Source organism: Antechinus flavipes, chromosome 6 (assembly GCF_016432865.1).
Source record: "Antechinus flavipes isolate AdamAnt ecotype Samford, QLD, Australia chromosome 6, AdamAnt_v2, whole genome shotgun sequence".
Taxonomy (NCBI): Eukaryota; Metazoa; Chordata; class Mammalia; order Dasyuromorphia; family Dasyuridae; genus Antechinus; species Antechinus flavipes.
Window position 1 is genome coordinate 141,447,603 of NC_067403.1, and position 15,844 is coordinate 141,463,446.

The following is a 15,844-nucleotide window of genomic DNA, read 5'->3' on the forward strand; positions in this document are numbered from 1 at the left end:
TATTAGAAGGGAAAGAGAGAAATACCAGTTCAGTGTTTCTACTAATTGATTATTGTAGCCAGATAGTTCAGGTTTTAATAAAATGCGTTTTTATTATCATTTGAATTCTACTATTAGTTCTCAAAATGGACATTTATTTTCTCATTCATGTTCCAGCGTCAACTTTGATTTTTATTTTCTCATACCCACTTCCGTAAGCAGATTACAAAGTACATAGAGTGATTCTGCTTCAGTTAATGATGACCAGTACATTTATTCCAAATAATTTTGAGAGTTTGCTCAGGCCTACAATTTTAGAGCAGGAATGGCTCCACTAAATGTACTGTGTGGAGAATCTATTCCTTTTCCCTTTCACAAGAAAAGAGAAACTGAAGAATTTCCCACAGATTTTAGATACCGCATATTCATTTCCATGGGGGAAAAGAGCTTTGAAAAAAAATCCTTTCAAAGACAAATTCAAGAACATCACATTTATAGTAAGCTGAATATTACTATCTTATCAGTAGATAGACTACGAATAAGAAAAACATTTTCTTTCAACAAGAATTTGAATTTTCAAATGAAAGAAGAAAGCAGTTCTGGTTATTAATCCACCAAAAAAAAAAAAAAACCTGCCATCTATTCAAAGAAAGAATTAAGCTTCCATGCTGAACAGACCCTCTCAATTTTAATCAAGATACCCTTTTGAAATTCTAAAAATACAAGACTACAAAATAGCACCATTTTTAAATTTATGTATATACAAGAGGGACTGCAACAAAATGACACTAGCCTAAGGATGCTTAAGCCTTAAACCTTCATTATATTTACCTTTTATCCTTAACTGAATTAAATACAGATATTTTAAAGTTTTCATCAAAAAAAGATTTAGATTATCTAACATTCAGAGCAAAGACTATAATTTTTTTTTTATCAAAAGGGATTAAAGTAATCCAATTTTAGCTACAAAAGAAAGGATTAAAATGAATAGCTTTCCACTGTAAGCAACTAGAGACAGCCAGTATTCCACAGCCTTAAGAGCCCAGAAGATAAAGATCAGTAGTTAATAAAGAATTGGACAAGACTCCTTTGACACAAATCAAAACTGCATGTTAAGCTGCAGCAACTCATAAATGGAGCATAAATCTCAAAGATGAAAAGAGTTTTCAATTTTCAGACACAGATGAATAATCATATTCCAAATATCATAGAAATAACTACTTTTGTTTTTGTCAGAGTATAAGAGTGAGAAGTTATACTGTCTGGATTGTTCAGTGACCTTGAAATAGTATGACAATTCAAGAATACTTACCATCCTCTAAGACTTGATGCACTGTGAAAATAAAACATTAATTTACTTACGAAAACTTGACTAGCATGCTTGACTTTGTGCTCCAACTTATAGCACAAGCACAATGAAAAAAAAAAAGCTTTCTATTTTTTAAAAATTAGACAATGGGTCACAGTCCAAGTTCATGAACAAGATATAGCAAGAAGGTATTTGGTTGCACTAAAAGAAGCATAGTTTCTAGACAGGGTCCTCAAACTTTTTAAATGGGGGACCAATTCATTGTTTCTCAGACTGTTGGAGGGCCGGACTGTAGTAAAAACAAAAACTTTGTTTTGTGGGCTTTTAAATAAAGAAACTTTATAGCCCTGGGTGAGGGGGATATACGTCCTCAGCTGCCACATCTGGCCCGTGGGCCATACTTTGAGGACCCCTGGGAGCAATAAAGGTGATAATTCCTCCATATTCTGCCTTAATCAGTTGCCATCCTGAATAGCTGTCTTCAATTGTAGGTGCTACATTTTAGCTAGGATGTAGCCAAAGAGTGAAGGGATTGGGAATCCTGTTATAGGTGGAGCAAATGAATTGTCTACTGATATTTATTTCTAGAAGAAAAACTTTATCAGGGATAAAATAGCCATCTTCAAATATTTGAAAGGTTTTCATGGGAACATGCCATTATTATTTTCCCAGTCAACCTTAAGGGATAAAACTAGTACTAATGACTAGAAGTTTTTAGGATTTGGACTTAACAAAAGGTAGAAAAAACTGCTACAAATTAGTCTGTCTAAAAATGGATTAAGTAACTTTTGTAGGTAGTTTCTTGTAACTGGAAATTTCCAAATAAATGGATGGATAAAATATCCAACCACCCTCCTTTTGGAGACTTCCAATTATAAGAAATTAATTGTAGATGCTACTTAGGATCTGGGTTATGAATTGATCTAGATTAGGGATTTTTAACCTGGTATTTAAAAACTCCTTAAGTATCTATGGATAGATTTCAAAGAGCTCGTGAACTTAATCGGGGGGAAAACAGTTTTATTTTTACTAACTTCCAACTAAAATTTATCATTTCTTGTATTTATTAATGTAGCAACAAACATTATTCTGAAAAGGGGTCCATAGATTTCACTGGACTGGCAAAAGGTAAAATAGGCAGATATAAGAATCACTGCTATGAATACTATCTGATATTCCTTCAAGATATTAAAATTTTATTATTTTAAGGCAACATTTGAATCTTAAAATACATTTGAAAGAACCTGTTATCATTTATTGCTTCCAGACTGTATAATCATTCTGAGTAGCATCTACCAGTGAATTTCTTATAACTAAAAGTCTCCAAATGTAGAGTGGATAGGTCATCTATCCATCCATCCATATGAAAACTTCTGGTTACAAGTAACTCACTGCTGAAATAATTGTTCATTCAATTTTTAGACAATTTAATTTTTAGCAGTTTTTTACCCTTATGTTGAGTCAAATCTATTTCTTTATCAATAGCAGATTTTCTGGGCATTCTCTTCAACTAGATTAGACTTTTGTCTTCTATTTTCTGAGAGGCAGCAACCAAACAACTAATTTATTATGATGAAATCCAGAAGATGGGCTTAATAATTGTGTTGCAACACAGACTCAACCAGATCTTTCCAAACTCATCAACCAGAAATAAGCTGAGGACCTCTCTAGCAATTGTAACCTCATAATATAAAGTTCTTACTATATTCTTGATTTTTTTTTCATGGTAACAAAAAATAACAATAATTTTGGAAAGAACATTTACCTATAATTGGGAATGATTAAGTAAAAATGTAGTATATAAATATCATGAATATTATTGTGTCATAAGAAATAACAATTAACAAATGAACAAAAAGGTATTTATTACATATTTATTAAGTGATACAATGAGACTGTATTCTAAAAGGTAGAGGTAAAGTAGATAGATACATAGATACATAGATACATAGATAGATAGTGAGCCAGAGGAATTGGTAAGTTGGATCCATAAGACCCAACTGACCTGGTTTGGGACTAGATTTGGTATATTATCCAGCTAGATCATATTCAATACAGTTCCAAAACTGAATGTATGAATTCCCATAGGAATTGATGGCATAAGCATGAAAGTAATATTTCAGTGGAGCAGCAACAAAACAGATGGCCAAAATGACTGTTTTTCCCCAATTTAAGTTCATGAGCCCTTTGAATATCCAGAGATATTTAAGGAGTTTTTATATACCAGGTTAAAAATCCCTAATCTAGATCAATTCATAGCCCAGATCCTAAGTAGCATCTACAATTAATTTCTTATAATTGAAAGTCTCCAAAAGGAGGGTGGATGGATACTTTATCCATCCATTTATTTGGAGATTTCCAGTTACAAGAAACTTACTACATACAAAAGTTACTTATTCCATTTTTAGGCAGACCTAATTTTTAGCAGTTTTTTTCTACCTTTTGTTAAGCCCAAATCCTAAAAACTTCTAGCCATTAGTACCAATTTTATCCCTTAAGATTGACTGGAAAATAATAATGGCATTTTCCCATGAAAACCTTTCAAATATTTGAAGATGGCTATTTTATCTCTGATAAAGTTTTTCTTCTAGAAATAAATATTAGTAGACAATTCATTTGTTCCACCTATAACAGGATTCCCAATCCCTTCACTCCTACAATTGAAGACCAGCTATTCAAGATGGCAACTGATTAAGGCAGAATATGGAGGAATTATCAACTTTATTGCTCCCAGGGATCCTCAAAGTATGGCCCGCAGGCCAGATGCGGCAGCTGAGGATGTTTATCCCTCTCACCCAGGACTATGAAGTTTCTTTATTTAAAAGCCCACAAAACAAAGTTTTTGTTTTTATTATACTCCGGCCCTCCAACAGTCTGAGGGACAGTGAAATGGCCCCCTATTTTAAAAGTTTGAGGACCCTGTCCAGACACTATGCTTCTTTTAGTGCAACCAAATATCTTCTTGCTATACCTTGTTCATGAACTTGGACTGTGACTCATTGTCTAGTTTTTTAAAAATAGGGTTTTTTTTTTTCATTGTGCTTGTGCTATAAGTTGGAGCACAAAGTCAAGCATGCTAGTCAAGTTTTCGTAAGTAAATTAATGCATTATTTTCACAGTGTATCAAGTCTTAGAGGATGGTGAGTATTCGTGAATTGTCATAATATTTCAAGGTCACTCAACAATCCAGACAGTATAACTTCTCACTTAATTAGTTTAAGTTAACACAGATGAAGTTGAATGATGCCCTTAAATTAAACTTGATAAAGATGAATACCTAGTTCAACTGGACTAGAAGGTTGGATGTTAAGATCAGGGGATTCTTGAACAATGATGATATTGATAACTATCTAATAACCATAAAATTAGTAATAGGCATTTTGAGTTAGAGTTCCTAGAGTCAATTGTATCTTGGTTCTTAACTGTAAAATTTTGGCAAATCACTTAACCTCTCTGCATTTAATTTATTTTATCTATAAAATGAAAAGGAGGTATCTGTAAGGTCCCTTGTAAATCTAAGGTTTTACAGGGTTTGGCTATGTTGATAATAAAATGTGACATTATTTTCAGGTTATGTAGAGTCAACTAATTCACCCTCTGGGTGGCAGATAATTATGAGAGCAAGGTAAAATTTAGGGTCAGGAATTTACAATACTCTGCTATGCAAGCATGCAAAAGTCTTGTCTTAAACCAGGATTGCTAACAAGACTGCAGGGACATCTTCTTATTTCTACTGCTGCTAGTGATCAGTGAAATAATAAGCACATCCACTTCCACTGAGCCATGTCCCTAGAGTGCAACATCATAGATGGACCTTTGTCTGAAAACTCTTTACAAACAAAAGAGTTTGTTCGCCAACATTTTTCTAGGTTTTTAAAAGAAGGGCATATCCAGCTGCTCCTCAGGACCAACCATCCTTTATACTATCCAGTGGTCAGGGAGGATGTATGTGACTCTACCTTTGACACAATCATCCTTCCCCCTTCTAACACAATGACTGTATGTCATTCACTTTAAACTGTTTCCTAAATTTGCATGACATACTTCATCACTCAATATGATGAAGCATAAAGTTTATCTATAACCACTTTCTTTGTCCTACAGTTACCTAAAAGTTAACCATAACTTTTGTAGTTTTGATGATATTTATCTTAATATAATATCACTTGTTCAATCAATCGTTTATTAAATGTTTACTGTATGCTATGCACTGTGTTAGATAATATGACTACAAGGACAACAAATGAAACAATTCTTCCTCATAAGAAGCTCATGTTCTAGCAGGAGAGACAAGTAAATTGAAATATATATAAACATATATATATGTATATATAATATATATCATGAGTACAAAGTTAAAAAGCATATTGTATGAAAAGTAAAATATTAAGTAAAATAATTATATAGAATTACCATGTTAATGCTGCCTCAAGTTCTCCTGGGCTCAATTATATTTTAGTTTCTGAATAACTCTAGTTCTTTTTGATTCTATACCATATTCTTCTCTCTTCTTTCCTAATTTTTGAATTTGGAGGAACATGATGTCTTTACAACTCACCCTCAGTTATTCCTAATTCTCCCTAAGGCTCAATCTCTCTGAATGAATAACAAATCACAATGGAGTAAATGAAAGCCTGAGTTCTTAAATAAACTAATTTTGTAATACAATTAAACATAAGCTAAACAATATTAAATCTTTATGTGGCACAAATGCAAATTAGATATACAAAATATTTTCACTATTTTTAAGATGCATGAGTGTATAAAAAGCACTCAAATGAAGAAAGATGATTGCTAAATTTAAACTTTTTTCCAGAAATGATGCTTGGCATTGAAGAAAACATTAGTCTCTTATTAGAAAATGCACTCATGTGAAAGGGACATATTTAAAAAATCAACTAATGACTTCAGAAATTTAAGGAATATAAAAATATCTTACAGTAGAATTTCAACTGCATTATACATTATCATACTTAAAATAAATTTATTGGCATTTTTACAAAGTCATTTGTGATTACTATTGCTAATTACAATTTAAGGAAAGTTTTAAATTTCCTCTTTGGGGTTGCTATTCCTCTCAGCTTCATGGCTTAATTTAAAGTTGTTATGCAAATTAATTCCATTATAGTAAACTGTAAGAGTCTATGCAGATTCTGCTGTAATTTTATTGGAAATTGATGTCTTCACCTTCTAATGGGATTATGATCTTTCCGTTGATAAAGTGATCATAGTTTTATTCCATTTCTGGTTAGAGTTTATTTAATATACCTTCTTTGTTTAGATTCAGTAATTTTAAAAAATATCTAAATCTTATTTGGATTTGAACCATTTAATAAGGTTTGAGGTTGGATTTTGTTTTGTTTGTTTTGTTTTCTTTTTTAAACAAGCAAAATTTGGACCTGATTGTAGGTCAAAAAACAATATTTTAGTTCGGTTCATGGCTTGAAAAGTTAATTGATTTATCATAGTTTGTAGATCAAGTGGTCTGGAAAACAAAAACAACTTTTTTTTATCCCAAGAGATAGAAAAAGGCAGTTTATTTTTCAGTTGTTAAATGAAAGCCAAAAAAAAAAAAAAAAAAAAAAGCCTTCACATCAAATCTGATGAATTCAAATTTCATGGACCATGGGCAGCTACAGCAGCAGCCACTAATCTTTATGATGACAAGAGGAATTGCCAGGCTTCATTCAACATTGGGCTTCACAGATTAAAATATTTTGTACAGAAGTCAGAAGCAAATGGAAATATAGTCAGGTACTATAATACAAACAAATGTGTTCTGGTTAGCTCTACCAAGCAAGTGTCTGAAAATGGATCATGACTTTAGAGAAACTGATGAACAGCCAAAGAAAATATATTACAATAATCTCACCTACAGGATGCCCAGACATCCATACACTAAAGGCATCAAGTAAGCTAAAGTTGACTTAACAATGAGGAGGATGACAAAAATCGCACAGAAAAAACAGTTTCAGATAGAAGGAGATAGTTAATAATAATAATAACTGAGATTTATACAGTACTTACTGTGTACCAAGATTCTGTGCTAAATGCTTTACAATTATTTTCTCATTTGATCCTCACAAGTATCCTGTAAGATAATAATAATAGCATTCTATTATCATTCTCATTTTTACAGATGAGGAAATGAGGTAGAGTGGGATTACATGACTTGTCCTGCATAACGAAGCAAATAAATATCTAAAACTAGATTAGAATTCAAGTTCAGAGCCCAGAACTGAGCTCTATCCATCACAAATCCTAGCTGCCCCTCAAAAAGACATTTTTAAAAAGATATCATAATATCTTATAGGGAAACTAAAAGTAATTTTCAAGGAGATCAAGGAAGGGAACAAGTTAAATGAAAATTGAGTCTTTCTATGAATACTACACAGATGAGTTTTAACTTTTTTTTAATCTATCTTCATGAAAGAAAATGAACAAATACTTTAAAATATTTTTCACAGCATTTGTTTGGAGAGTGAGGAATTCAGTTTGAATGTTTAAGATTGTTGTTTTATTATACACTTATAATTGCCATGGAAAGTCTGAGTAAGTCTAGAGTTGATTGTATTTCCACGGGGAGTCTATAGTATTAATAAAGAATAAACATTTATTAAACACCTACTAAATGTCAAGCTCTAAGTAAGCACTTTGTAAGTATCATCTTATTTCATCCAATGAATGAGAAGAAAATAAAAATAAGCATATAGTAACATGTAAATATTATCTCATTCCATCCATACTGAACAAGGAATAAGAATAAGAATTATTTAACACCTGCTAAATGCCAAATTTTATATTAAGCACTTTGTAAATATTATCTTATTTCATCTACACTCATTTCATCAACTCTGGGAGGTTAGTACTATTATTATCTCCATTTAATGGTTGAGGGAACTGAGGCAAACAGATGTTAAGTAACTTGTCAAGAATCACATAGCTAATAAGTTTTTGAGGCCAGATATGAACTCAGATCTTCCTGCTCTAAACTCAGCACTCCACCTGGAAACTTAGAGCAAATCTTTGGAGAGTGGAGGACCACTAAGCTTCCTTAAAAGAGATGGTAAAATGCAGTGTAAAATGGAACAAGTTTTAACTTCTCTACAAATCAGCAAATCAGTATTGCATCATCAAGATCTTGTGAATGGTCCCTGTATTTCCATTCCAGGAGAGATGGGGAGACCCAGTCTCAAAAAACATATAAATAAATGAACAGAAACATAAACATTTAAGCAAATTAGATATTACTATATAGTTTTAGATATTACTTATTAAAATAATTTTACTGAATATAGAGTTACTATCTTAGTTAAGAACTGAAGAATACTGGTGATGAGAAAATGTCTATAAATGATTAATGAGAGAGAAAAAGAAAGACAAATTATAACATGCAAAGAGTGTGAAAACTTAAAATATAAAATATAAAAATCCCTTGAAATTAAAGTATAAACAAATATGTCAAGAAAAATAATATATTTTTTAAAAAAATTAATTTGGGGGAAAGGAGAATCACTGACCATAGTATATGAAATGGCAATAACTAATATCAAGTAAAGGCATATCTGTTCAGCTGCTAATTTCCTTATTTCTCAGGCAAGGAAAATTGCCTTTGGATTAAAAAGGATAGAGCAAAAATATCTAATGAAGAAGTGATATCCAATATAAATAAGGAAAGAGTAAGAAAGCTCTTAGCTCCATTTGATACCAACAGATTTATCATTCCTGATTGTTTAACTACTGTCAGGAATACTTGAAAGGTCATGGAGATTGGGGGAAATGCCATGTGACTAGGCATATGTCTCAGTTTTCATAAAAGGAAAAAAACCTAGAGATTTGACAATTGTCAAGCTTGACTGTGATTTGGTGAATGTCTACAAAAGGAATTAGTTGTTCTTAGCTCTTTTCAACAATGAGTAGAATCAAGGCAGTTCTAACAGACTTGTGATGGAAAAAGCCATCTGCAGTGATGCAGATGAGAGAACAATGGAGACTGAATGTGGATCAAAGTATAGTATTTTCAGTTTTTATATAGTTGTTTCCTTGTTTTTTTTTTCTTTTTTTCCCTTTTGATCTGATTTTTATTGAAAATTATGATGATTATGGAAATATGTTTAGAATAATTTTACATGTTTAACCTATATTGGATTGCTTGCTATCTATGGGAGAGGGGTAGGAGAGAGGGAGCAAGAAAAATTTGAAACACAAGGTTTTGCAAAAGTGAATGTAAACTATCTCTGCATATATTTTGGAAAATAAAAGGCTGTGATAGATGGATAGATAGATCGATAGATAGACAGGCAGGTAGATCGATAGATAGACAGGCAGTCAGGCAGACAAACAAGACAAATAAAAAAAAATGTATCAGCCATAACAAAGGGACTTCAATAATAACAGGTCATGCCAAACTAGTCAAGTCCTCTTTTTTTTTTTTAACAGTTTTCTAAATTGATTACTCAGAAAAATGTGCAAATATAGTTTGCCTAAACTTAAGCAAAGAACTTAATAAATTTTTCGAACTCAAATTGTGGAAAAGGTGGAGTGATGTGGGCTAGACAATACTATAATTAAATGGATTCTGAGGTAGTTGGGTGACACAGGGGATAAAGTCTGGATTTGTAGTCAGAAAGAATTAAGTTCAAATCTAATCTGAGACATTGATTAGCTCAGTGACTTTTTGCAAGCACTCAATTTCTGCCTCGGTTTCCTCAACCTAAAATGAGAATCAAAATAACACCTATCTCTCATGTTTGCGGAGAAGATTAAATGTATAAAACACATAGCACAGTATCTGGCTTATAGTAGATGTTTAATAAATACTTGTCTTCCCATTCTTTTCTCCTTCTTTGGTTGAATGTCTTAACTCAAGAAATAGTCACTGAGGTTTTGATATTAACCTCCAGATATCTGTATTTGACCTGGTGCTTTTCAACATTTTAATCAACAAGTTGAATAAAGGCATACTGGTATAAACTAATCCAATTTTCATATGACACAAAACTGAGAGGACTAGCTAACCTAGTGAATGACAGAATAGGTTAACACATTTGACTAAATCTAAAAAGATGAAATTTAGTAGTAATAAATGGGCATTTTTATACCTAGTATAAACTTCAACTTCCCAAGTACAAAATATTTTGTCTTTAAAGATATGGGGATTTTAGTGGATTGAAAATTCAACTATAGAATATGTTAGCCAGAAATAATTTACAGCTGAATTGAGGAGAGCACAGTTTTTAGAAATGAAGAGATGAGAATACTGCTCTTTTCTGCCATGTTCAGATTATACCTAGTGTTTTTGTTCAATTCACAGAACTACATTTTACAAAGAACATTGATAAATTACAGCAAATCTAGAATAATGAAATGCTTCACATGAAGATAGAAATACAGATGTTTTGCTTAGAGAAAACTCATGATGATTATCTGTTGTGATATGGGAGCCACCTGGCTGCTGGAGGTCTAACTCAGACCTGTAGAATGGATCTCTTCATGTGAGAGGATGATGATACAAGGAACCTGAAAGGCAGTTGCTGTTCTCTGACCTCCCGACTGAGAGGTAGTAGGTAATTGCATTGTCTGACCTCTCTCTTCTTCCCTCTTGCCTCCAATTTGTTTCCCAATCCAAAGGAACACCTGCATCAGCAAAGGCTGCCCCACAACTCCCTCAAATGTCTTGATTCTCAGCTGCGGAGGCTCTTGGAGAATTGACCTGCCCCTTCACCCAGGCATGGTCCTTAACAAATATCTTTAAGAATTTGAATTTATTTATTCAAATATTTGAATTCAATATTGTTCTATTTGTGCTAAGAAGGCAAAATAATCAAAAGTTGAAAGAGGCAAACCTGCCCTTGATGTTAGGAAAAAACTGGTAATGATTAGACGGATCCAAAAGTAGAATGGGCTGACTCGAGAAGTAATAAAATCTCTCTTATTAAAGGTCTTCAGTCAAAGGTTAGGTGACAAATATTGAGGTAGTTTATAGTGGGCTCCCCTTTTAACTATAAAAATTCTGTAATTCTTGTGATGTCCTTACCATTTGATCTAGTACTTAAAGATTGTCTCTTATATTCAATCTGATTGTAAAAATATCAAGAGTAAAATGTCCAGGTTCAAGAAATAATCCATAAAAGAAAGGAAATCATATTTTACTCAAGTATATAATTTGTGATTCATGATACAAACTTGGATCCTTAATATATTTTATTCTCAGTTCTCTGTTGTCAAAATCTGTCATTTAGAAAATGAATAGGTGCCATCTACCTTTTTTCAGAAGTACATGCAATATAGAATTGCTCTTGAAATGTAATATTTAAAAGAAAAAAGAACCTATATGTACGAAAATATTGACAACATTCTCTTTGTAATTACAAAAGTGGAAATTGAGGGAATGCCAGTCAGAATAACTGAACAAGTTGTGCTATGTAATTGTAATGGAATACTACTAATGTTATAAAAAATGATGAGCTCAATGATCTTAGGAAAAACATGCACAGAGTTACATGAAATAATGAAGAGAAAAGGAGAAAAAACTAAGAGAACATTACATACAGCAATAGCAAAATGCTTTTAAAAGCAACTTTGAGTGACCAAAGCTATTTTGACTACTATAAATCCCCAAATTAATTATAAAAGACAGAGATGAAGGAAAAAAGAATTGATAACTAGAAGAATATATAGAATGGTTTTACATAAGCATACATATTTGCATCTAATAGTAGCCATCTTGGGGAGAGGAGAAAAAAAGTCACATGATAACTTTATCATATATTTTAAAAGAATAGCAAGACATATTTGCATAACAGATTTGCAGTTTCCTATATAATTGACTATTATGTTATGAAAATGCTTGTTTTATTAAGTTCAGAATAAAACAAATACAATTTTTAAAATGTTTACCTATCTTCACTTTGCTTTTCAGGACAAATTTAGGAACTGAACCTTGAACTTTTTCAATATGAAATTCATTCTCCTAACAAGAATTTGAATTATTATTCTGTTTTCCAAACAGGTACATGGCCATTATACATCCTCTGAAACCCAGACTATCTGCAACTGCTACTAAAGTCATCATTGGAAGTATTTGGATTCTGGCTTTCCTTCTTGCCTTTCCCCAGTGTCTTTACTCCAAAACCAAAGTGATGCCTGGTCGAACACTTTGCTATGTACAATGGCCAAAAGGTCCAAAACAGAATTTTACGTGAGTTTAATTTCATCTTTTTTCCTCCTTATAAATAAAATCAGGGCAGGAAAGAATCATGAAAGACATGGAATAATAGGAAGGGCTTTGCATTTCTCTACTATGATTATATTTGGGGTGTATGTTGAAGAAGAAAAACAAAAAGGGAAACATTCTTTTACAAGAACTTCAGTTTTGGACAATATGCCCTATTGAATGATGAGAGGAATGAAAATATTCAATTATGCATGTCCTGGCAATCTCAGATTTATTTTAATCCTATGTTTGAACCTATAAGGAGATCTAGAGATGTTTTATTTTGTATTGCTATTTGCTTCTACTGTTCCTATGCTAACATTAAATGTTATATATAATAAAAGACATGTGAGTATGTACAATACACAATTATATATCACTTAATTTCAACTGGGATTTCAGTATTTTCTCTACCAGATTGATTTTTCCCTTTAGAAATAACAAATTATTCAACTATGATTGCCCTCTATTTACAATAATGCTGTCTCCTGAATAAAGATGGAGATTTACTTTTCTAAATTTTATTTTTCTTGGCTTTCTGGAGAGGAAGAGGGATCTGAGTTTTCTTTTACAACATGAATAATATGAAAATAAGTTTTGCATAATTACATATGCATAACCAATAACCTATACCAAATTGGTTGCCTTCTCAGTGAGGAGGGTGAGAAGGGAAGAAGAGAGAATTTGGAACTCTAATTTTTTAAAAATGAAAGTTTAAAAATTTTTGACATGTAATTAGGAAAAAATAAAATATTTTTTAAAAGTAAATTGCAATTTAAAAAATAATAATCCTGTCAATCTTAGGTCACCAAAAGATGAAAAAATATGAAGAAAAAAATGTAAGGGAGATCTTAAGAAAAATAAGATGATAAGAATTCATATTCAATACACCAACCTTCAGAATCTTTGCTTTAATAATGTTAGCCCTTCAATTTTTTAATTGTCATCTACATGTCAACAGGATTATTTTATCAGGTAATCCTAAATCCACATATAGCAAAATAAGAAAATAGAAACTAACAGTTTGAATTTTCTCCCACCATACTCAACAATCTATTTATGAGGTTGTTTGCCTTTTTTTTTTAAGGTCCCAGAATAATTAAGGATCTTTCTTTCTTTCTTTAACATCTAGTAAAGGTTTGAGACTCAAACAAATTTAGAAAGATGGCATCTCAGACTTCTGGACTCTATAGTCCAGATTTTAAAGTCTGGACTCTAAAGTCTAGGACTTTCTCTTAGGAATTACCCATGTAACTTTGATATATTGTTTGTAATTGCTATGAATTTCTTTATATATATACATATATATATACACATACATATATATATTTTTTATGATTATCTCTATCTTTATTTTTTTTTATTTAATGATTACTTTATAATGACAACATTATTCCTTGCACTCGTTTCTTTTCCGATTTTTTCCCCCTCCCTCCCTCCACCCCCTCTCCTAGATGGCAAGCAGTCCTTTATATGTTAGATATGTTGCAGTATATCCTAGATACAATATATGTTTGCAGAACCGAACAGTTCTCTTGTTGCATAGGGAGAATTGGATTCAGAAGGTATAAATAACCCGGGAAGAAAAACTAAAATGCAGATAGTTCACATTTGTTTCCCAGTGTTCATTCTTTGGGTGTAGCTGCTTATGTCCGTCATTTATCAATTGAAACTTAGTTAGGTCTCTTTGTCAAAGAAATCCACTTCCATCAAAATATGTCCTCATACAATATCGTTGTCGAAGTGTATAATGATCTCCTGGTTCTGCTCATTTCACTTAGCATCAGTTCATGTAAGTCTCGCCAGTCCTCTCTGTATTCATCCTGCTGGTCATTTCTTACAGAACAATAATATTCCATAACATTCATATACCACAATTTACCCAGCCATTCTCCAATTGATGGGCATCCATTCATTTTCCAGTTTCTAGCCACTACAAATAGGGCTGCTACAAACATTTTGGCACATACAGGTCCCTTTCCCTTCTTTAGTATTTCTTTGGGATATAAGCCCAATAGAAACACTGCTGGATCAAAGGGTATGCACAATTTGATAATTTTTTGGGCATAATTCCAGATTGCTCTCCAGAATGGTTGGATTCGTTCACAACTCCACCAACAATGCATTAGTGTCCCAGTTTTCCCGCATTCCCTCCAACATTCATCATTATTTTTTCCTGTCATCTTAGCCAATCTGACAGGTGTGTAGTGGTATCTCAGAGTTGTCTTAATTTGCATTTCTCTGATCAATAATGATTTGGAACACTCTTTCATATGAGTGGTAATAGCTTCAATCTCATCCTCTGAAAATTGTCTGTTCATATCCTTTGACCATTTATCAATTGGAGAATGGCTTGATTTCTTATAAATTTGAGTCAGTTCTCTATATATTTTAGAAATGAGGCCTTTATCAGAACCTTTAACTGTGAAGATGTTTTCCCAGTTTGTTGCTTCCCTTCTAATCTTGTTTGCATTAGTTTTATTTGTCCAAAGGCTTTTTAATTTGATGTAATCAAAATTTTCTATTTTGTGATCAGTAATGGTCTCTAGTTCATCTTTGGTCACAAATTTCTTTCTCCTCCACAAGTCTGAGAGATAAACTATTCTATGTTCCTCTAATATATTTATAATCTCGTTCTTTATGCCTAGGTCATGGACCCATTTTGATCTTATCTTGGTATATGGTGTTAGGTGTGGGTCCATGCCTAATTTCTGCCATACTAATTTCCAATTATCCCAGCAGTTTTTATCAAATAATGAATTCTTTTCCCAGGAGTTAGGGGCTTTGGGTTTGTCAAACACTAGATTGCTATAGTTGACTATTCTGTCTTGTGAACCTAACCTTTTCCACTGATCCACTAATCTATTTCTTAGCCAATACCAAATGGTTTTGGTGACTGCTGCTTTATAATATAATTTTAGATCAGGTACAGCTAGGCCGCCTTCATTTGATTTTTTTTTTTCATTAATTCCCTTGAGATTCTCGACTTTTTATTGTTCCATATGAATTTTGTTGTTATTTTTTCTAGATCATTAAAATATTTTCTTGGAAGTCTGATTGGTATAGCACTAAATTATATATATATATATTTTTTTTTAAAACAATTTGTGCTGCCCCATTACCTTTATGAAAGTAACAAGTGTATTTACTTTGACAACTTAAGAATGTAGTTCTGCTGCCTGCTAAAAGATATCAGTTATACTTTGACCTTAACAAGAGGTATAAACAATTAGTTCAAAATTGTTTCAGCTAATAAAAAATGAAGACTGATGAATCTATATATAATATTTGAACATATTTATAATATCTATTTATAAAATATGTATTTATATAATTATGTA

At 32.1% G+C, this 15,844-nt stretch overlaps 1 protein-coding gene across 1 annotated transcript in view; it reads left to right on the forward strand.

The window, feature by feature from the left end:
- The window catches only part of TACR3 (tachykinin receptor 3), a 76,639-nt gene that overhangs the window by 11,552 nt on the left and 49,243 nt on the right, over nucleotides 1-15,844 (forward strand). The window contains exon 2 of the mRNA XM_051967723.1: nucleotides 12,300-12,488. Within this exon, the coding sequence (XP_051823683.1) occupies nucleotides 12,300-12,488 (189 nt within the window). The remainder of the gene's footprint in view (nucleotides 1-12,299; nucleotides 12,489-15,844) is intronic.